This window comes from Tursiops truncatus, chromosome 6, assembly GCF_011762595.2.
Source record: "Tursiops truncatus isolate mTurTru1 chromosome 6, mTurTru1.mat.Y, whole genome shotgun sequence".
NCBI lineage: Eukaryota > Metazoa > Chordata > Mammalia > Artiodactyla > Delphinidae > Tursiops > Tursiops truncatus.
Window position 1 is genome coordinate 105,795,353 of NC_047039.1, and position 19,688 is coordinate 105,815,040.

General features: G+C 37.4%; 1 protein-coding gene across 9 annotated transcripts in view; it reads right to left on the reverse strand.

Moving 5' to 3' along the window:
• The window catches only part of MAPKAP1 (MAPK associated protein 1), a 229,755-nt gene that overhangs the window by 193,421 nt on the left and 16,646 nt on the right, over nt 1-19,688 (reverse strand). For 6 of the 9 annotated variants that reach the window (XM_033858596.2, XM_019949241.3, XM_019949237.3 and 3 more), the window contains exons 2-4: nt 17,086-17,155; nt 9,304-9,631; nt 6,749-6,838 (exon numbers count right to left, since the gene is read on the reverse strand). In XM_033858596.2, the coding sequence (XP_033714487.1) occupies nt 6,749-6,838; nt 9,304-9,562 (349 nt within the window). In that variant the 5' untranslated portion in view covers nt 9,563-9,631; nt 17,086-17,155. Of the gene's footprint in view, nt 1-6,748; nt 6,839-9,303; nt 9,632-16,668; nt 16,799-17,085; nt 17,156-19,688 lie in introns of those variants that run through there. The other 3 variants (XM_073806602.1, XM_019949238.3, XM_073806604.1) reach the window with 3 other exon arrangements.

Here is a 19,688-nt window from a genome sequence, read left to right on the forward strand (position 1 = left end):
CAATACCACTTTCAGGATTCTGATCCTAGAGACACTGGCAAAAAAACAAAACTAAACTAATATGCATGACGCTTTCCACTGCAGTCCCATTTGCAACAGCAAAAGCCTGAAAACGATCAAATATCCCTCAACAAGGGACTGGTTGGCTAAACTATGGTACAACCACATCATGAAACCTATCTCTACGTATTGCTCCAGAGTAATTCTCAGGATGTGTTGCTAAATGAAAAATGGGTTGCATAAAATAGTGTGTATTATGCTATCTTTAATTTAAAAAGAGGGGAATATGAATGTAAATATGCTTATATATATTTGTAAGTGGACAGAAAAGTCAAAACCTTTTTTAAAATGACTATCTAAAAGAGTAGAAGACAAGGAATGAGGCTAGATTTCTCTGGTTTACCCTGTTTTATGTATTTAACTTTACAACCATGTAAATGTTTTGTGTAATTAATAAAGAAAAAGTGCAACCTCTAAAAATAAAAGCAAAATTAAAAATGAACTTAAGTGTAATATTTAGTTGGCAGTTTAACTACAAAGAGAGGAATTATTTTAAGTAACTTTATCATATAGTAATTTGACTGTACATTCCCTATTAGAACATATCAAAAAGACAAAAAAAAATCTTAAACTGTTTTCACTAATCATAATGTTAATAATAACATTGGTATTTCTATTCTGGAACCAAGATTTTCAGCATGAGAAAGCATACATAAACATAAAATCAAAAGTAAAAATTCCTAAATCTGAATTGGAATTATCAGCATTAACTCACAATGTATTCTCTTTAAAAATTTATTTTTTTCTGAGCTATACTCCCTGAAAAGGCCTACAAGGAAAACAAAAATCAATCCAGTGAGCCCCCCTAGAGCTCAGTTGTGGTCTCTTAATGTCATTTACCACTAAAAAGAATCAAGACTCCCTGGAAAAACAGCTGATTCCAGATTTGGGGAAGAAAATGTGCAAGATGAACCTGAATCTTGTTACACAAGAAAGCAAGGAAACTATGAAAGATTACTGGAATTGTGTCAAAAGAACTTAGCAGCAAATGTGAAGGGACTCACTATACAAAGGGACAATTTCAGCATAAAAAAAGAATAACTGCAATGAATTGAAAAATATAAATTATGCTTAAAAACCCATGAGTGCATAATGATACAAAGGGAAAAAAACCCTCATTGGTCATCTACATGGGATGCTAGGGAACAAACTCTTCATTCTGAAAACAACTGACAAAGGTAAAGAAGCAAGCATTTATCCTGCTGTTCTTGTAGGGACTATACCTGAGGATAGCCAAATAATAGATTAGGGAAAGTTCTTCATATAAAACAAGTTGATAAAATTAGAAATCACTATTTTACACCTCTTAATGAAATAATGAATCTAGGTGATACTCATTAATGGCCACTAAAACTATCAGATGAACAGCTGATGGGAGTAATTTAATAATGGATGGATAAGGCCTGATTCCACCATCAATCTTGTTACAAAAAACACAGTAAGACATTCCATGTTTCCTAAAATGATGCAATAGGAAATACAGATCAGCATGTACACAGTGTTCTTACCAAAAATCAAACTTCAATCTGAGCAATTCTGTAGATCTAACCACCAGTTTATAGGAAATAAAGAGGACAGAGGAACATATTAACCATGGGGATATGATTAGCAAAAGCCAGAATGTAGGAAATACTATGGGACAAAATGACCCAGTTTCTTCAACTAATAAATTACAAGAATAAAAAATGAAAGAGAATCTATAGATTAAAAAGGAAATGAGGCACATTGCCCAAAAGTAAGGTGTGGACCTTAGATCTAGACCTGAACAAACAAAATGGGGGGTGGCAGGAAAAAAATTGAGACAATCAGGAAAATATTTGATAATAGTAAAGAATTCCTGCTAATTTTTGGAGGATAGTGGTAGAGCAGTTTTATTACATGTTAAAAAACACACACGGCTTCCCTGGTGGCGCAGTGGTTAAGAATCCGCCTGCCAATGCAAGGGACACAGGTTTGAGCCCTAGTCCGGGGAGATCCCACATGCCGCAGAGCAGCTAAGCCCGTGTGCCACAACTACTGAGCCTGTGCTCTAGAGCCCGTGAACCACAACTACTGAGCCCGCGTGCCAAAGCTACGTGCCTAGAGCCCGTGCTCCGCAACAAGAGAAGCCACCTCAATGAGAAGCCCACGCACCGCAACGAAGAGTAGCCCCCGCTCGCCGCAACTAGAGAAAGCCTGCACACAGCAACGAAGACCCAATGCAGCCAAAAATAAAATAAATAATAAATAAATAAACAAACACGTAAGTATTTAGGTATGCAATTATATGATAGCTAGGATTTGCTTAAAAATAATCTGGGAGGGGAGGGGAGGTGAATGTCTAAATGACACAAGACGAAACATATATTGCTAACTGCTGAAGCTGGGTGATGGGCACGTGGGGTTCATGACACCATTCTCTCTACTTTTGTATATGTTTGAAAATTTTTTTTCTTTGTTTTTGTGTTTGAAAAATTTTATAATAGTTGTTTTAAATGAAATTCAAGCTAGGGAAAAAAAAAGTAAAAAGTAAGTCACACATCATATCAGTACTCTGATCAAACCACCTCACCCAGGGTCCTTATAGGACTGTGCATGATCAGGTCTCCCACTACTTACTTCTCTGACCTCACTCCTTCCCTTGCTTACTCTACTCTAACCAACAAGCATCCTTCCTTGCTATTCCTTGAGTACATCAGTCACACTTCTGCCACAGAACCTTTGCACTTGCTGTTCCCTCATCTTAGAACATTCATCTCCCAGTATCTGCCTGGCTCACTCCTTCACTTCCTTCAGATCTCTGCTCATCCACCACCTTCCTAATGAGACCTTCCCTGATTACCCTACATAAAACAGCACAATCCCATGCCTAGCATTCCTTACCGACCTTAGTTGGGGGATATTGTTTTCTATGCCACTTCTCCCATTCTGACACCTGACCTCCTATGTTCGTTTAAATGCCTTTCTCCCTAACAACCTCCACGAGGGGAGGGACTTTGTCTTGTTCACTGCTCTACCTTCTAGACCTATAATAGTACATAACTGCCTTTGCATACTGTGGGAGCTAAATAAATACTTGTTGAATGAATAACTCTGGATCAGAAAAGCAGAAAAAGTAGTTGTGGGGATAGGGAGCAGAATGGAAGGAGGAAGGAGAGAGCAGAGGGTCACAAAAAAGCAGAGATAAGATTGGAAAAGGTCACAGAGCCCTTCTTCCTGGTTCTAAGCCATTCGTAAGACACAGCTATACTTCTTGAGTTGCTCAACTTCAAGCTGCTCTTCAACTTTGACTTCACTTGCTTTTCATTATTTTCAACTGAAAGTTTTTAATATAGAAGCTTTGGTACCTTTCCTGAACATTGGCTGTAGCTGACACACAGAGAAAGAAAGGTACAAGGGAACCCCAAAGACTCCTCAATATTCAAAGCTCCAGGAGCAGCTCCTTTCTGCCTATGGTATGGGAGAGAATGGAGCACAGTGGAGAGACTACAGTGTTTGGGATCAGACTGGCCAGGAGAATTCTGACTTTGTAACTACTTGTAAGTAAGTAACTTGGGAAAGTTAGTTAGCGCCTCTGTCCTCCAGTTTTCCCACCAATAATACAGAAATATTAACAGCTAATTTGCTCTGCTTGCATGAAGATGAAGTAAAGTTAGTGGCTGGCATATTATAATTCAGTGGTGCTCAGAGCTGGTTACCCATCAGAATCACCCAGTGAGCTTCTGAAAAATATATATTTGTGGACCCCAACCTCTACCTACTGAACCAGGAATTACACAGACAGGGCCTAGAAATGTATATAGAATGTCATTATAATGTGTACTTTTGGGTGCATTTCTGACTTTTATACAGCCATTGTATCTGGGAACTGTTGTCTTAAGAAACCAATAATAGAAGTTATAGTAAGAAAACTTCAGGAATATTCATAAGTAACTGATAAAAACTACATTACTGTTTTAAGTTATTATTTAACTTCACATGTAAATAGCCTTGAATTCCAATTAGACTTCAAATTTCTTAAGGACAGGAATCATGTATTCCCCAAAGCACCTAGCACAGAATTACTACGCACACAGAAGTTGTAAAAGAAATACTTGTTAAATGACTCAATAAATAAGAATAATCAATTTTGTAAATAATATACCAACACCATTTTAAAACAATAAAATTAAAAATACTAGTCTTTGATTTGAGATTATTCCTGACAAAGCTGTCTTCCAATGACATTGTCTTCACATTTATCCATGCAGTTTTAGTTACAGAAATACTAAAAGAATCTTACTATAAGGTATTACATTTACCATGTGGTCTCGTGGCATATGGGTCAGTAGGTTCATAAAGAACTTCGAGGTATGGACCAGATGGTTTCTAAGATCCCTTCTAACTCCTCTATGAAAAGGAAGCATTTAGGCAGTATCTTAAAGAATAAACTGGATGTAGCAGATAGAATAAGTGTGGAAAAAGAACATTCCATGGGAGGTCATCATATTCATAATGATGATTCTTCTAGTGGGAAATGAAATAAAACAAAGATAAAAAACAGATGAAAGGATTTTTCACAAAATGTAATTAGCAGAAAAAGAATGAGGAAATGAATGAATGATTACCTAGCCAAAATTCCCAATTAATATCAAAATGATTTTGTGGTGGCATTTCTTGCCAAAAGAGAGTATGTATTTGAGAGATGTGTGAAAATAGAATGGCTGATCCATTTGCCAGGGAGATGTTTAATGGACTGCGAACTCCACTTTTCTAACACATTTCAGGATAACCAGAGTGCCAGTCTGTGGTAATGATAGAACCCAGCTTAACAGAAAATTCAAAGGCATTCTTCTGTGCATTGACGAGGTTCACCCTAACCATCAAGAGTAACCACCAGGCAGGCTACTGGTCTGGCCAGAATCAAGGTCAACATCTCAAAGCATGGGCAGGCACATTAAGGAGCTCTTCCAGAAATAAGATCACAGTGTCAATTACTGAAATCTCTGAGACAGAAATAAAGGGAAGGAAACTGAGGGAGAGAGAAGCAGATATACATAATGGACAGTGTGGTTAAAATGAAAGCCAACAGGGGACTATTTGTTTCTCCAGCACATTCTGTGAAACACTGAACAAAAGTTAAAGTGGATTAGACTTTAAGGAGTGGGCGGGGGAGTACCAAAACTTATTAGATGCATCAAAATGTAGGCTGAAGAAATTACTTCTCACATTGTGAAAGGGGTTAATGAAGATACATTTGAGATGCTCTACTCTATTTATTCATTTATTTATTTATGATCATTTTAAGATATGGAAGTGAAGAAGGCAAAACAAAGGGTAGCTGGAGCGATGGGCTTATTAAACTGGCTCTGACTTCATTAAGGAGAGATAAATAGGAAAAACATTAAGACATACAAAAATATTGAAGAAAGTAGACAAAATAAACGATATAAGGGTTTTCCAGTTTATGCTAAATATAACGGAGAGAAGTATTAACTAGATCAACAGAAAAGGCCAGCCTGGAGAGATTTTTAAAGTACCAAGAGCAAAACTAAAAAGACATTCAAGAAGAACTATAGGAAGTCACGGAAGTGAGATACAAAAAAGAGAAAGAAGTGGATTTCTCATTCTAAACAGTCGTTATTTAGAAGCAATCATTAAGAAAATCATACCCATTGAACACTCCTGGGTTTACAATTACAGTAGGAGAAAGCAATAACCACTTTATATGACATGGTTTAGCAGAAAGAGATTGGCCTTTACGTGCAGACGGTGCTAGATACAAAACATGGCTCTACTGCACCACCACTTCCTAGCCTTGTAACTTTAGCAAGTTAAGCCTCTGTGACCCTCTGTTTCGTCTGTTAACGACAGCAATGATACCTACACCTTCTAAGACCATTGCATTGGAGGTAATGCACATAAGGTACTTACCACAGCACTACGTAGGTGCTGCTGTTAAAGTGATAATCATTAATATTACTGGTTTCATAAATATTATGTAGCAAAGGAGTCAGTCAACAAAAATTGATTGGACATGTATTATATGCCAGAGTGGTAGTGGGAGGTGCTAAGAAGATATAAAAGACAACTGCAGACATTTATTTCAAAGGAAGAAAAAAAAAAAGTCTAGGAAACATGATAAAACATTAGAAAATATTTTAATAGCATTCTATTTTGTACTTTCTCAAAAAGTCTTCTCTCCCTGCTGAGATTGAAGCTTTGAAAATATATAAGACAGCCAGCTTTTTAATGTATCAATACATACCACATGAACACATACTGCAAATGCTAATACCAGCAACATAATGGTCTGTAAGCTAAAGGAAAAGAATTAGCATATATGCAAAAAAGATTGTTATTGGGGCTAATGAGGCAAGGGCAAGTCTAGGTTAGAACTGCCAGGAGGGACCTACAATCCAGAGGCCCATCCAAATCATAGGTACACCTTGGCTCTAAGAACAAGGTACTGGTACAACAGTTTCTACAAAATATGCCCTGCACTCATCAATTCTTGTGATCCAGGAGAAGGAGTGGCCAAAAAGACAAGACCTAAAGAACACACAGCTTCAGCAGGCCAAGGCACCCAAGTGAAAGAGTCCAAAGCTTAAAACACAGAGGTATCTGCCTAGAGGATTTAAAAGGATGAATTAAAATTAAAAGCTCTTATATAATAATATAAACTAAATATATAAATCTCAAATTAACAATTAAAATTATTTCAATTTACCTGATTGCTTAGAATTTCTTTCTTTCCACTGAATATTTTTGCATTTGATCTGGTTTTGTCTCTCTTTTCGGAGTCGTTCTAATCTTTGAGCTTGAAAAGAAATATTATAACTATAAGTTTGTCAATGAAAGTTTACTATAAACAAAGACATAATTAACTACCTTTATATGAATAAAGATGCTTTATATTGCATATGTAGGGAAAAAGTCATAAAATTTTAAAGGTGGCACCCCTGAAAAGCAAATACCAACAAAAACATGAAAATATTCTTGATTTATAATTGAAATTAGAGGATATAAAACATTAATAGAGATCATAAAGATAGTATTAACATGGAAGAGAATAATAAAATGTGAAAACTTCTGTGATTAATATGACATTTCATTATATAAATCATTAATAACGGTCTTAAAGGAATTTTAATGCACAAATGAACTGAAGTGAATATTACATTACAGGAATAAAATTACTGTTATGAATTACTCTACCCGTTTCAAAAATTAAAGATAAATGAACTCAGACTAGACTATTAAAGTTTTAAATATAAAATCCTTTATCTAAAAATCATGAAAATTATAAAATGTCAAAGCTATATAAATTAGCATAGCTTTTCTTCAGTGGGCTGAAACAGTTTATAGGTAGTAAAATAAATGATTTGTATCTTTGTAACATTAGTCAAATCTTAAAAAGAACAATTTTTCTTATACAAAATTTTAAGATATGCTGAAAGGATTAAAAAGTAAATTCCCTGGTCGCTAGGATACCTCACAATCCTAATTAATTATTAGCATCCAAGTACTAGCTTAAGAAATTCCAACAACAATAACAAAAGCATCATCTAAAATTGTGCATTTGTGATTATATTACCACTGGCTGATCAACCTTCAAAAGTCAGTGAACTGATCTTTTAAAGAAATACTGTCCAGCATACATTAACAACTGCTGCAAACGGAGACTACAATGGAAAAGAAAGTCACAACTGATGTCACCTCTTCAAATTAGTTTCCTCTTGCTAATCTTCAACTTCCTATCCTGGCACAACGCTAATAAAATAAATAAATAAAATAAAGTTTTCTTGCAACCATTTCCAAGATAGGAAATCTTACATTCCTGCCTTAGCCTTGTGGTAGGGAAACACTGAAACTAATCTTGCCAGAAAATTAAACTATGCTGGCAAAAGCATTCTGACAATGTCACTATATCTAACCAAATTCCACGGAAGAAAAATACATTCAATTGCAATTAATAAATGTGAAGGGTACAGCAAAGTAATATAATCATAAAGCTCTCAATTTAGCAGCATTCTCCTACTGAAATCCATTCAACCTGTCATAAAAGATATCATCTCAATAACTTGCAAGGAAGTCAGTTTCAACTAGAGAACCTAGAATCAATGGTTCTAAATTATATTCAAACCTTCACTCAAATCCTATTTTGATAAAAGTTCCTTTAGATACTGGGAAATGCTATTAATTATTTTCATCACAAGAGCAAATTATTCTTTGTAGATGTCACAGAATGCTGAATTCTGAACCAAAACCTTAACATGCTTTGCACTGTGAATTGTATCCTGCTCTACCTGCAGTACTCCTTTACATACATTTTACATTTGGACTGTGAAAATAAACATATAAATATTTTCAATGTTCTACTATATATCCTGCCGTTACTTTTCCTGGGAGTTAGCAGGTTATTGCTACTGATTAGGAGATTATTTTTTTTGATTATCTAAAAAAAAAAATTATTTTGTAGAATACCCTGTCATATTTGAACTAGATTATAAAGTCTAAATAATTTATCTAAGTAAAGGACTTGGTTTATCACATTGCCCTTGAAATGCTCCCAAAAAACTTAAGCTGGAAAAGGGGAATGATAAGTGTTTCAAAGCTAACGACTAAATAGATATATGCTAAAGTTGAGCATTTTCAAGCCACAATTATCAAAGGGTAGAGATCAACTAAATAATGGTAATGTATCAAAAACAGGGCACCTTTTCTAATCTCACACCCAGTGTAGGAATTCCTACTAAAAGCACGCCTAACAAATATTCAGTAGCCTCCCTCTGAACCCCATACCCCGCTACAATTCCTCCAGGGCAAGAACTGTCTCGGGCAGCAGCACCCTTGGCTGGTCAGCTCTCTGTATTAAAGTTTCTTTATCATGTCAACCTGAAATCTGCCTCCAGGTAGTCTGTCTACTGGGAATAATGTTGCTCTGTGAAGATACACGAAACAGTCCACTTCCCTCTCTACACAGTCACTTCTTAGAAACAGAACGCTCCTCTCATAGCCAACTTTTTCACCTATTCTTCCTCTGTCTGCTTCCTTATCCCTCTTCTGTCTACCTCCTTCTAACAGCATCACTCCAGAGACTCTCTCCATTCACAGTCGCAGAGATGGAGAGATTGCTTAGACTCACTGTTAGTGTAATACATGCACATTCCTGTTAATGCACAGTAACTTTCCCCATTAAACCCATGCCAACATTATGCATTATTCTATAAGATTGTTTACTGATTTTAAGCTCAGAAGACATGACTAAAAGGCAATGTTTACCTGTATTTGAGCGTCTTCTAATACCAAAGTCCCAACTTGAGGTAATATCGACTGACTGGGCATATACATAGCCCTGAGTCTCACCATTGCTTCCCTGAATTTCTGACCCACTGTCTCCAGGCATTGAAGGAGGATGAATCTTCTCTAGGTCAACATCATGATCAATGAGAACCATCTCACACATTCCTGTGTCATCACTGGTCACATGTGACTGTCGAATATGAGCTAGAATGATAGTTGGATTGTCCAAGAAGGCCATCCTTTCTGTGGGCCAATTTCCTTAAAAGGCTATTTTCTTCTCTTCATATTGTTTCACGGGCTCACCTACCTAGAAACACGATGTACACAGCAACATTTAAGAATAAGGCAGAAAATGACTGAATCATTTTTCAAACAAATTCAATGTGGTAAAATGCTACCTTGAAAATCAACATTTGTCCCTGTAGCTAGGAGCTTAAAAGGATTAAGTCCAAGCTGAAAGGAAATCCTTATAAGCTCTAGGGGCTACCACTCTAGTCAATGAGATCTCCATGGTATCAGAGAAGATGGCTTACTCTTTTACAAAACAAGTAACAGTAACTCCTTAGGCCATTCAAAGTATATAACCACTGTTAAAGCAATAAATTTTCCTTTCTTTCTCCCTTCATTCCCATGCAGTCTTCTCATTACTTTATAAGGTCATGGGGGAACAAGCTGTATTTTCCTCAAACGATGTGCTAAAGCATGAAACTGTATTTCAGTTTACATTTCCCCCTCCTGCCATATGGTTGTGAAATGTCTAAAAGGTCACAGACAATGCTTCCTGAGTTACCAGGAATTTTACAAAAACGGACCACCAAAGTAATTTTGTTCAATAAATACATTTTTCTTCCTTCTGATTTAAGATAGTATTGTGCTTTTAAAATAAAACTTATTAATCAAACTTGTCAGCTACCAGATTAATTTCTTATTTTAGAAACCTAATTATAAGAACTGCTTCCTGAATCCTGTTAAAACTGTAACAATGTTTATTCTGGGAACAAAATGGTACCTCCTCAGTTAAATGGGAATACTCAACAAAGAAAATATTACAGAACAGTAGTTAGGAACCTAAGGGCCTATAGGCAGAACTGGGTTCAAATCCTGGCCCTATCACTTGCTAGCTATGTGATCTTGGTCAAAATAACTTTAACCTCAGTGAGCCTGTTTTCTTTCTTCATTTGTGAAATGGGGATTGCAGGGAAGAAAGGATATATAGAATATTAGGTAGGTAAAATGCTCAAAAGAACAGCTGGTACATAATTTAAAATTAGCTGTTATTAGTAATAATGATGATGCTGATGGTAAAAATATCATTACCAACTTCAGTTTTCAATTCTTGTTTAAAATAATCCTAAAATATATCAACAATTTATCCTTCTATCGTTAAGTTCACAGCAGGTAAAATAAGTGCATGTTTCCTTTGTAACACAGGACTCTGCAGGTCATCTGGGTCACCTCCCTGCTCCTCTAAAACCATTATGAAGTGCAAGGAATGTGAACGGTAGACTGAATATGTTCCTAGGAACAGTCCTAGAAGATATTTATTTTTAGAAAGACCTAGAACACCAGATTTTCTTGTCATTTGTTTCTTCTAGAAATGGAACATAGGGGGAAATCTAGTTTAAAAATCATTATAACTAACTGAAGTTTTTAAATTTTTTGTCTGGCAACATATCCTTCTATTAACCTCACCTGGTGGATCTTAAAGATACTGAGATTAAGAGTAAGTTTGACTAAGGAGCATCTCTGATCAAGTGAATTACATTAATTTTCATTTTTTCCCTTAAATATTCACTAAGTACTTACTTTACACTGAAGCTAACAGGAAATGCAAAGGTGAGTAAGGTATGCCTGAGTCAAAAAGTTTATACCCTAATATAGACTTAGTATATTTCCTAATATCATGGGATTCTTCTAAGTGTCAAATATCTGAGACATTTAGTCGCAGAAACAATAATGTCAGCCCACCACTTTAAGTGTATTAATCAGAAAAAAATTACAGAAATAAAGGGAAGCATTTAAGTTTCACTTGTAAAAATAAGTTCTTATATAACCACAAAGACGTATACAACCATAGATTTAGTTATGACAGTATTTGTTTTGTAACAGAACCATGGAAACACAGATCAACAGATCTACAAACATCTTTGTAGCAATCACGACAAGCATCTTCCCGATGAAAGTGAGGCAACTAGGCACCAGCATAGGGGCAGGTGTTTTCAACTTCATATTGATTAGTTCTCCCCTGCAAAAACAAGGGCTTTCAGTGAGAAGCCACATATTTAATGGGTGTTCTGGCACCAAAAAGTCAAAGGACAAAGCGGCAAAACTACACTGGGGTACCTTCAACAGAATCTTTTTCAGGAAAATGAACCTGTTCCATCACCTCTTATGAAGAAAATTTATGGGCAAACACTTCTGAAGGCACATACCAACTCCCTAACTATCCTAACAGAACAGAAGCCCCCAAAACGCCCTAACATGAGCAGATACCTTCTCTATTAGTACACTATGACTTCATACAGTGAGGAATCTGTAGGAATCACTCAACAAATATTTATTCACTTCCAGTTCTGACAGGGCTCCCACAGGGCTGCCCTGGGAAACATGTTTTCCACCTCCTATGATGTACTTGAGGATTCAGACTGGAAGTTCCACAAGGACAGGGGCCATAATACCATATCCTTTCTGGCAACAAAGAATCTTACACACAGCTGGAATTCAATAAATGTTGCTGTCTGACTTCCAAGGACTACACAATTTTGTTTCAGAGATAAGTCATATATGAGCATGTCGTGTGTAAGTGTGATTATAAAGAAAGAATTGCTTTTTAAAAAAATTAATAAAGGCACAAGAGCTTCTCTACAATGTGCCCTTCAAAATTGTCACCCTTCAAAATTGTCACTATCAACTTATGCCAAAACTACTTTTCACAACCAAAAGAATACATTTTAAATCACTTGGACAGCAGCAAATTATCATTTGAAGGTAGATATGATTTCTAAAACAAAGATATTCCAAACACAGACAAAAAAGCAAGTTATTTTCTCTGATCAGTTGTGCAAAGGTCAAAGATCTTTAAAACCAAATGCTGGCAGGGGTTCAGAGAAATGGGCACTCTTGTGCACTATAAGAGGGAATGAAAATTGGGACTTTTTAGAGGGTAATTTGGTAGTATATATCAAAGTGTAAAACATGAATACCCTTTGGACAACCCCACTTCTAGGATCTGCTCAAAGGAAATAACTGCAAAAATATTTATCTCAGGATTGTAATACTGAAGATCTGAAAGTAACCTAAACATCCATCAACATTACATATGCCAGGACACATACATACAACGGAGTACTACACAGTAATTAAAAATACTTGGTAAAGAATGGATAAACAAAATGTGGTAAACACGTAACAATGGAAAGTTATTGAGCCTTAAAAAGTAAGAAAATTCTAAGACATGCTACAACATGGATGAACCGTAAGGACATTACGCTAAATGAAATAAGCTAGTCAGAAAAGGACAAATGCTTCATGACTCCACTTATATGAGGTACCTAGAGTAGTCAGATTCATAGAGACAAAAGTAGAATAGTCTTTGCCAGGGGCTGGGGGGAGGGGAGAATTGGGAAGTAAGTGTTTAATAGGTATGTGTCAGTTTGGGAAGATGGAAAAGTTCTAGAGATGAATGGTATTAATGGCACATCAATGTGAATGTGCTTAATACCACTGAATTGTATACTTAAAAATGGTTAGGGGGCTTCCCTGGTGCCGCAGTGGTTGAGAGTCCGCCTGCCGATGCAGGGGACGCACGTTCATGCCCCGGTCCGGGAAGATCCCACATGCCGCGGAGCGGCTAAGCCCGTGAGCCATGGCCGCTGAGCCTGCGCGTCCGGAGCCTGTGCTCCGCAACGGGAGAGGCCACAGCGGTGAGAGGCCCGCGTACCGCAAAAAAAAAAAAAAAAAAAAAAAAAATGGTTAAAATGGTAAATTTTACGTTGTACATACTTTACCACAATTTTTTAATGTCTGTTAAATGCCAGATTAAACAAATTTAAATAGGCTTTTTTCTTGCTGTTTAATTACAGCACTTCTCAAAGTTTTTAAACTACTAATGTATTATATATTGTGAATCTCCAAGAGGGGGTAATCTAGTAACGTAATATATTCCAAATTCCAAGCTTATTTGATCCCTAAACATTTTTTCCTCTAGAAACACTAAAACATATCAATGTATAACAGTTTCACAGACATGGTTTAGAGATGCTGCTCTTCACTTTTACAAATGGCCTTGAATGCCTTCCCTGAACGTCACCAATTCTTGACTCTCCGAGATAGTCAGTGCTTTTTAATATATACCATTAAGCTATCAGATAAACAATAATTAGATTGTTAGTAGATGTCCTACTTTTCAGATTTTCCCACTTTCTAACTCCAGGTTCCTCAAAGCATAAAGATTTGTTTTACTAAAAATGGAAGCAGGGATTTCCCTGGTAGTCCAGTGGCTAAGAATCTGCCTGCCAATGCAGGGGACACAGGTTCGAGCCCTGGTGCGGGAAGATCCCACATGCCACAGAGCAACTAAGCCCATGCGCCACAACTACTGAAGCCCGCACGCCTAGAGCCTATGCTCCACAACAGAAGAAGCCACCGCAATGAGAAGCCCCCGCTCGCTGCAACTAGAGAAAGCTCGCGCGCAGCGCAGCAACAAAGACCCAACACAGCCAGAAAAAAAAAAGGAAGCAAAAGGGACAACCACAGAGAGTGAGTGGGAGGATAGTAAGAGATGTCCCAAAATGACATGGCCATTTTTAATGTACCGGATGGTCTCCTTTCATACTTCATTCATTCATTCATTCAACAAATATTTATTAAGTTCCTACTGTATGCTAAGTGTGGTTCCAGGTGCAACTTGGATGCTATTACCACTTCACATAACCATTTGATTTGTGTTCACTAATGATCATGTAACCTACCTGTGGTAACTTGAAGCACGTCCTAACAGGGGAGTAAATTTTTAGTAGGCTTAAATGGGTATCAAGTCTTAATATAAGTATATTCTTAATAATAACTTTATACACATACACCCTCCAAACTTTATTTGCAATGTATTATAAAAAAAAACAAAAACAAAAGCATAAGGTACAAGACAGTAAAAAAGTAGATGGGCAAAGGGGAAGTAACTTAATATGAATCCATAAGCCAGTGCATGCCATGTACATTTTCTGCAGGTAGAATGGAGAATCCCAGAAGCAAAAAGCAATGATAATAACTAACCTTAACTTATTATAAAAGCTAGACTTGTTGTTCCCTTTTTACATGGATTAATTCATATAATTCTCAAAATAACCCCATAAGATGGTAACTATTTTTACCCCCATTTTATAGATGAAAAAACTGAGGCAAAGTAAGAAACCTGCCCAAACCCAGAGTGCTAATAAGTAAATAGAACCAAGTAAATAGAACCAATAAACCCAAGAGCTTGGGATCTTAACCACTCTATAGCCTCTCAAAACAAAGAGGAACAAAAACTACAACAGCTATAATAAACATGATTTTTTTAAATCCTGTTGTTGAGTTCCAGGGCCTGAGAGAAATTTGTGGGTCCTTGTGAAAGATGTAAGACAGTAAATGTGTTATGCAGTAGACTAGACCCTTAGCCTTCCCTCCACTAATGTAACAGTGATTTGTACAACAGCAAGAAAGAAGCAGCACACTTAATAATTGTTCAAAACTAAAAATCATAAAATTTTACACATGAAATGAACTCCAGAGATCATCTACTTGTTGACCTGAAACCACAGAGAAGGGTTTACTTTAAATCCCCAGTTAGGTCTAAGTATCTTTCTGAAAATCCCTAGAAATTCATGCAACTTCAGCTACAAAGTCCATACCTAAAATATTGTCTCTTTAAATAACCCCACCAGAAGCAAATGCGCCCTCCTTATACTTCTTCACTCCCTAAGGACCTGAGATAGTAACGTGACTTCAAATGCTCAAGTCCAGCCAGTGGTTTTTCCTGGACTTTCAAAACACTACACACTCACTTCCCTCTGCCAGACAGACTTCAAGCTGCCCTCACCTGCAATCTGTGAAAACCTGTCTGAATAAGCAACAGCCTGGGGCTTCTCAAAGGTCTGCAAACTCCCAATCAAAAATTACTGCTGCCCCATCAATGTGTCATATAAATGTTGGCATGTTAATTGTGTATTTATAAGATTGTTAATGGTTAGTTAATTTACCTCCCACACTATCATTGTACTTGAAATGATTTAAAGTCTGCTGAGGGAGTTAACAACATGTAACAGCAGATGCAAGATTTTTTTTTTTTTTTTACCTTTCCACACTGTACCCCGACTTCATGCTATTAGCATTAGGCAAGTTGAACCTGATTCCTACACAAGATTCCTTAAGAATGTTATAGAAGCACTCACATTTATTTTGCACAACAAGAAATGATCACAAGTTAGAAAAACAAAGCCTTTTTATTATGTACATTTATAAAAACCAACAGACCCTGTTTTTTACTAAGATTTCAAAGTTCTTTGATCTAATTAAAGTTCAGAATTCATAACCCCTGGAGTTAGAAAATAAGTGAAATGACCATTAAAATAAAATGCACTTTATTGATTTTAAACCTCTTTTTCTAACTCTCTCCAATTTAACTCTAAATTAAATATTCATTTATTTTTTTAGAAGAGTAAAATTGAGCCATTTTTCCCCCTCAGGGAATTAAAATCTTCTCCATGTGAATATGCCTAATTTAATTAAACAGTAAATAGTGAGACCTTATACCTGGAGAACTTAATTTTTCCCTTCACATTTTTATTTCTTTACTTTGACTAAAAGTACTTACTAGACCAAATTACAACAACAGAAAACAAATGCTTGTATCTTCTTTCGAATAATATGGAATTCATTCACTAAACATCATTGAGAACTAGGCACAGGGACTCCTACAAAAAGGTACATGAACACTGGCCTGCATCCTCCAGAGGCTTACAGGCTTCAGCAGATGAGCTATGTCATGTACATACATAACAGTAATATAAGGCAATATACTACCCATCAAATAAGACACTAAGACAATGTATTTTCCAAGAGACAAAAAAGTTACAGAAGGCTGTAGGAAGGAAGAAGGTGGCATTTAAGGATGGGCAGGCTTTCATTAGGCAAAAACACAAGGAGAACAGTAACAGATGACAATTACTGAGCTTCTTACTATCAGCTGTACTTTTCATGTAACAACATATTTCATCCTTACTACCACCCCAGAAAGTAGGTATTACTATTACCCCCATTTTATAGATTATTAAAAAAATTAAGGCTTAGAGGCGTTAAGTAACTTGCCCAAGGTCACTTGGTAGATTTTTGAGTCTTTGCAGCTCCTCCCATCACTGGGCTCACTTGTAATTTGCTGTGACCAACAGAATGTAGTTGAAGTAATGTGGGACTGCTGAATCTCGGTCTCAAGAGACTTTGCAGCTTCTGCTACAGCCTTCTTTGGACCATATTTGAATCATGGGAAGAAGCTTGGGATAAAAGACCAAATGCAGAGAGGCTCAGCCATCGATCATTCCAGCTACTGTGATGCCACCCCCCACCGTGAGTGACTGAGGCCATCTGGGACCAGCCAGACCCTCACCAATCTACCAGGAGACCAGGTCTCCTCAAATATCTCCTGTGGACAGAGGGAAAGGGACCCTGGCCCTTGATTTTTCTTTCCTTGTACCACTAACCTCCACCTGAAATGTCTCTGAATCTTACCATCTGCCAAGATCCAGTTAAAGGGAGACTGGTACAGTACAGTGCCTCTCAAACTTGTCCACGGACACACCTGAAGGGCAGAGGAGAGTAACCATAAATCAAGGTAAGAGAGAACCTAGGGGGAGCCACGTAAAGCAACATGCTGTAAGAAATTTATTTTTAGAATTCATTCATATTTTGCATTCTATCCTATAACATACTGAACCTGTATTTGTTTTAATAGAAAAAAATATTTTACCTTTGAATATAGTCACTAAAACTGATAGTCCAGGAAGATGTGCCTTGCTTACTTTGTGGCTTCCAGGACCAACTGGCACATACTGAGATTCTCACAACCCCATTTTGAACAGCAAGGTCCACTGGAAAAACACAGACTTTGGTGTCAGAAATACCTGATTTTCTGAAGGTAAAATGGTCCTTTATCAACGGATAACTCAAGATCTAAATATTGCTCAAAATGTTTCCTATGACAAGTATGGAGAACCACCATAATTAATAATAACACCAAACTATATATAAAGTTCTAAGCACAACTTAGACTAAAGTCAATATTATAAAGCAGTTATTACAAAACAATCAGTATTTCCAGCGTTTTGAAATACTTGTTTATTATTTGAAATTATTGTTATTAGCAATAGCTGTGAAACTTCAGACAACCTAACTACTCACCACCTCCACAACTCCAAAGCTGCCATCATTTCTGGCTGTTACAAGAAATCTGCCAGTTTGGTGCAATGTAGCCCTAAATTATTTTTCCAATGGGTGTTGTCTCTCTGAGATAACAGATTTGATTGACACTTGTTATGATAAACAAATAATTTTAGGTTTTACTTTAAGATTCCAGGTAAAAATGTTTATACTTTTACCTAAAGAAATGAATAATGCCAAAGAAACTAGACTGCTTCTCCATGTGAAATTACCAGTGTAAGAGCTGAAACCATAAGTAACACTCAACCGCTACCATTCATTGATTTCACTCGACAAATATTTATAAAGCACTGACTATGTGCCAGGCACCAGAGACACAATGCTGAGCAAAAAAATTTGAAAAGACCTGGCTACTGCCTTCATGGAGCTAAAAGTACATATGGCAGTCAACATTTTAATATGGCTCCAGAAATTCTTCTCTTGATATCCATGCCTCTGTGTTATTCCCTCGAGTGTGGGTAGAACCTGACTTGCTTCTAGCCAAGAGCATAGCAAAAGTGATGGAAGAGTCATTCCCTTGATGACTTTGTTACATAAGACTTCATCCTAAGCAACCCGGGGGAGAGATTTTAAGCCAGAGATTTTCCTGCCGGTATTGAAAAAGCAAACAGCCATGTTATGGAATTATAAGGCAAGAATCTGAGAGCAGCCTCTAGGAGATGAGAGTGGTCGCAGCCAACAGGTAACAAGGAAATGGGGACCTTAGGCTGGAGTCCACTGACACCTTAATTTCATCCCTTTGAGACCCTTAGCAGAAAACCCAGCTGAGGGAATTCACTGGCTGTCCAGAGGTTAGGACTCCACGCTTCCACTGCTGGGAGCCTGGCTTCAATCCCTTGTCAGGGAACTAAAATCCCACAAGCTGCGTGGCACAGCCAAAGAAAAAAGAAAGAGAAAAAGAAAAAAGAAAAAGAAAAAAAAAAGAAAACCTAGCTGAAGCCATGACTCCTGACCCACTGAGAGATAATAAATTTGTGTTGTTTTAAGCCACTAAGTTTGTGGTAATTTGTTAGACAACAACAGAAACGAAAATAGTGCAGGAAAACAGCCTAAGCCCCTTCACCTTCACATATATTTAGGACTCTTTACAACCCAGTTTCATTCATCTGCCCCTTCTCCCCAGAAGGCAACTCCCAGGAGTATTCTGAACACAATCTAGCCTTTGGTAATGAGACTTCCTTTGTGTGAGATGTACCTTTATCCTCCAATACAAACCTTCTAAGTCCAACTCAAATATTTCTTCCTCTGTGAACCTTCTCCAATTCCCAGGGTCCAAACTGTTTTTTTTAAAATATATAAATTTATTTATTTATTTATTTTTGGCTGTGTTGGGTCTTTGTTGCTGTGCGCGGGCTTTCTCTAGTTGCGGCGAGCGGGGGCTACTCTTCATTGCGCTGCGCGGGCTTCTCACTGCAGTGGCTTCTCTTGTTGTGGAGCATGGGCTCTAGGCGCACGGGCTTCAGTAGCTGTGGCGCTTGGGCTTAGTTGCTCCGTGACATGTGGGATCTTCCCGGACCAGGGCTTGAACCCGTGTCCCCTGCCTTGGCAGGTGGATTCTTAACCACTGTGCCACCAGGGAAGCCCCGCAAACTGTTTTTCTTTGTTTTGTTTTGTTTTTTTTTGCGGTACGCGGGCCTCTCACTGTTGTGGCCTCTCCCGTTGTGGAGCACAAGCTCCGGACGCGCAGGCTCAGCGGCCACGGCTCACGGGCCTAGCCGCTCCGTGGCATGTGGGATCTTGACGGACTGGGGCACGAACCCATGTCCCCTGCATCGGCAGGCAGACTCTCAACGACTGCGCCATCAGGGAAGCCCCCGCAAACTGTTTTAAAAGCACTTTATTTCTACCTTTAATACAGTTAGTTGTATGAATATCGTGTTTAAGGAATTGCCAAT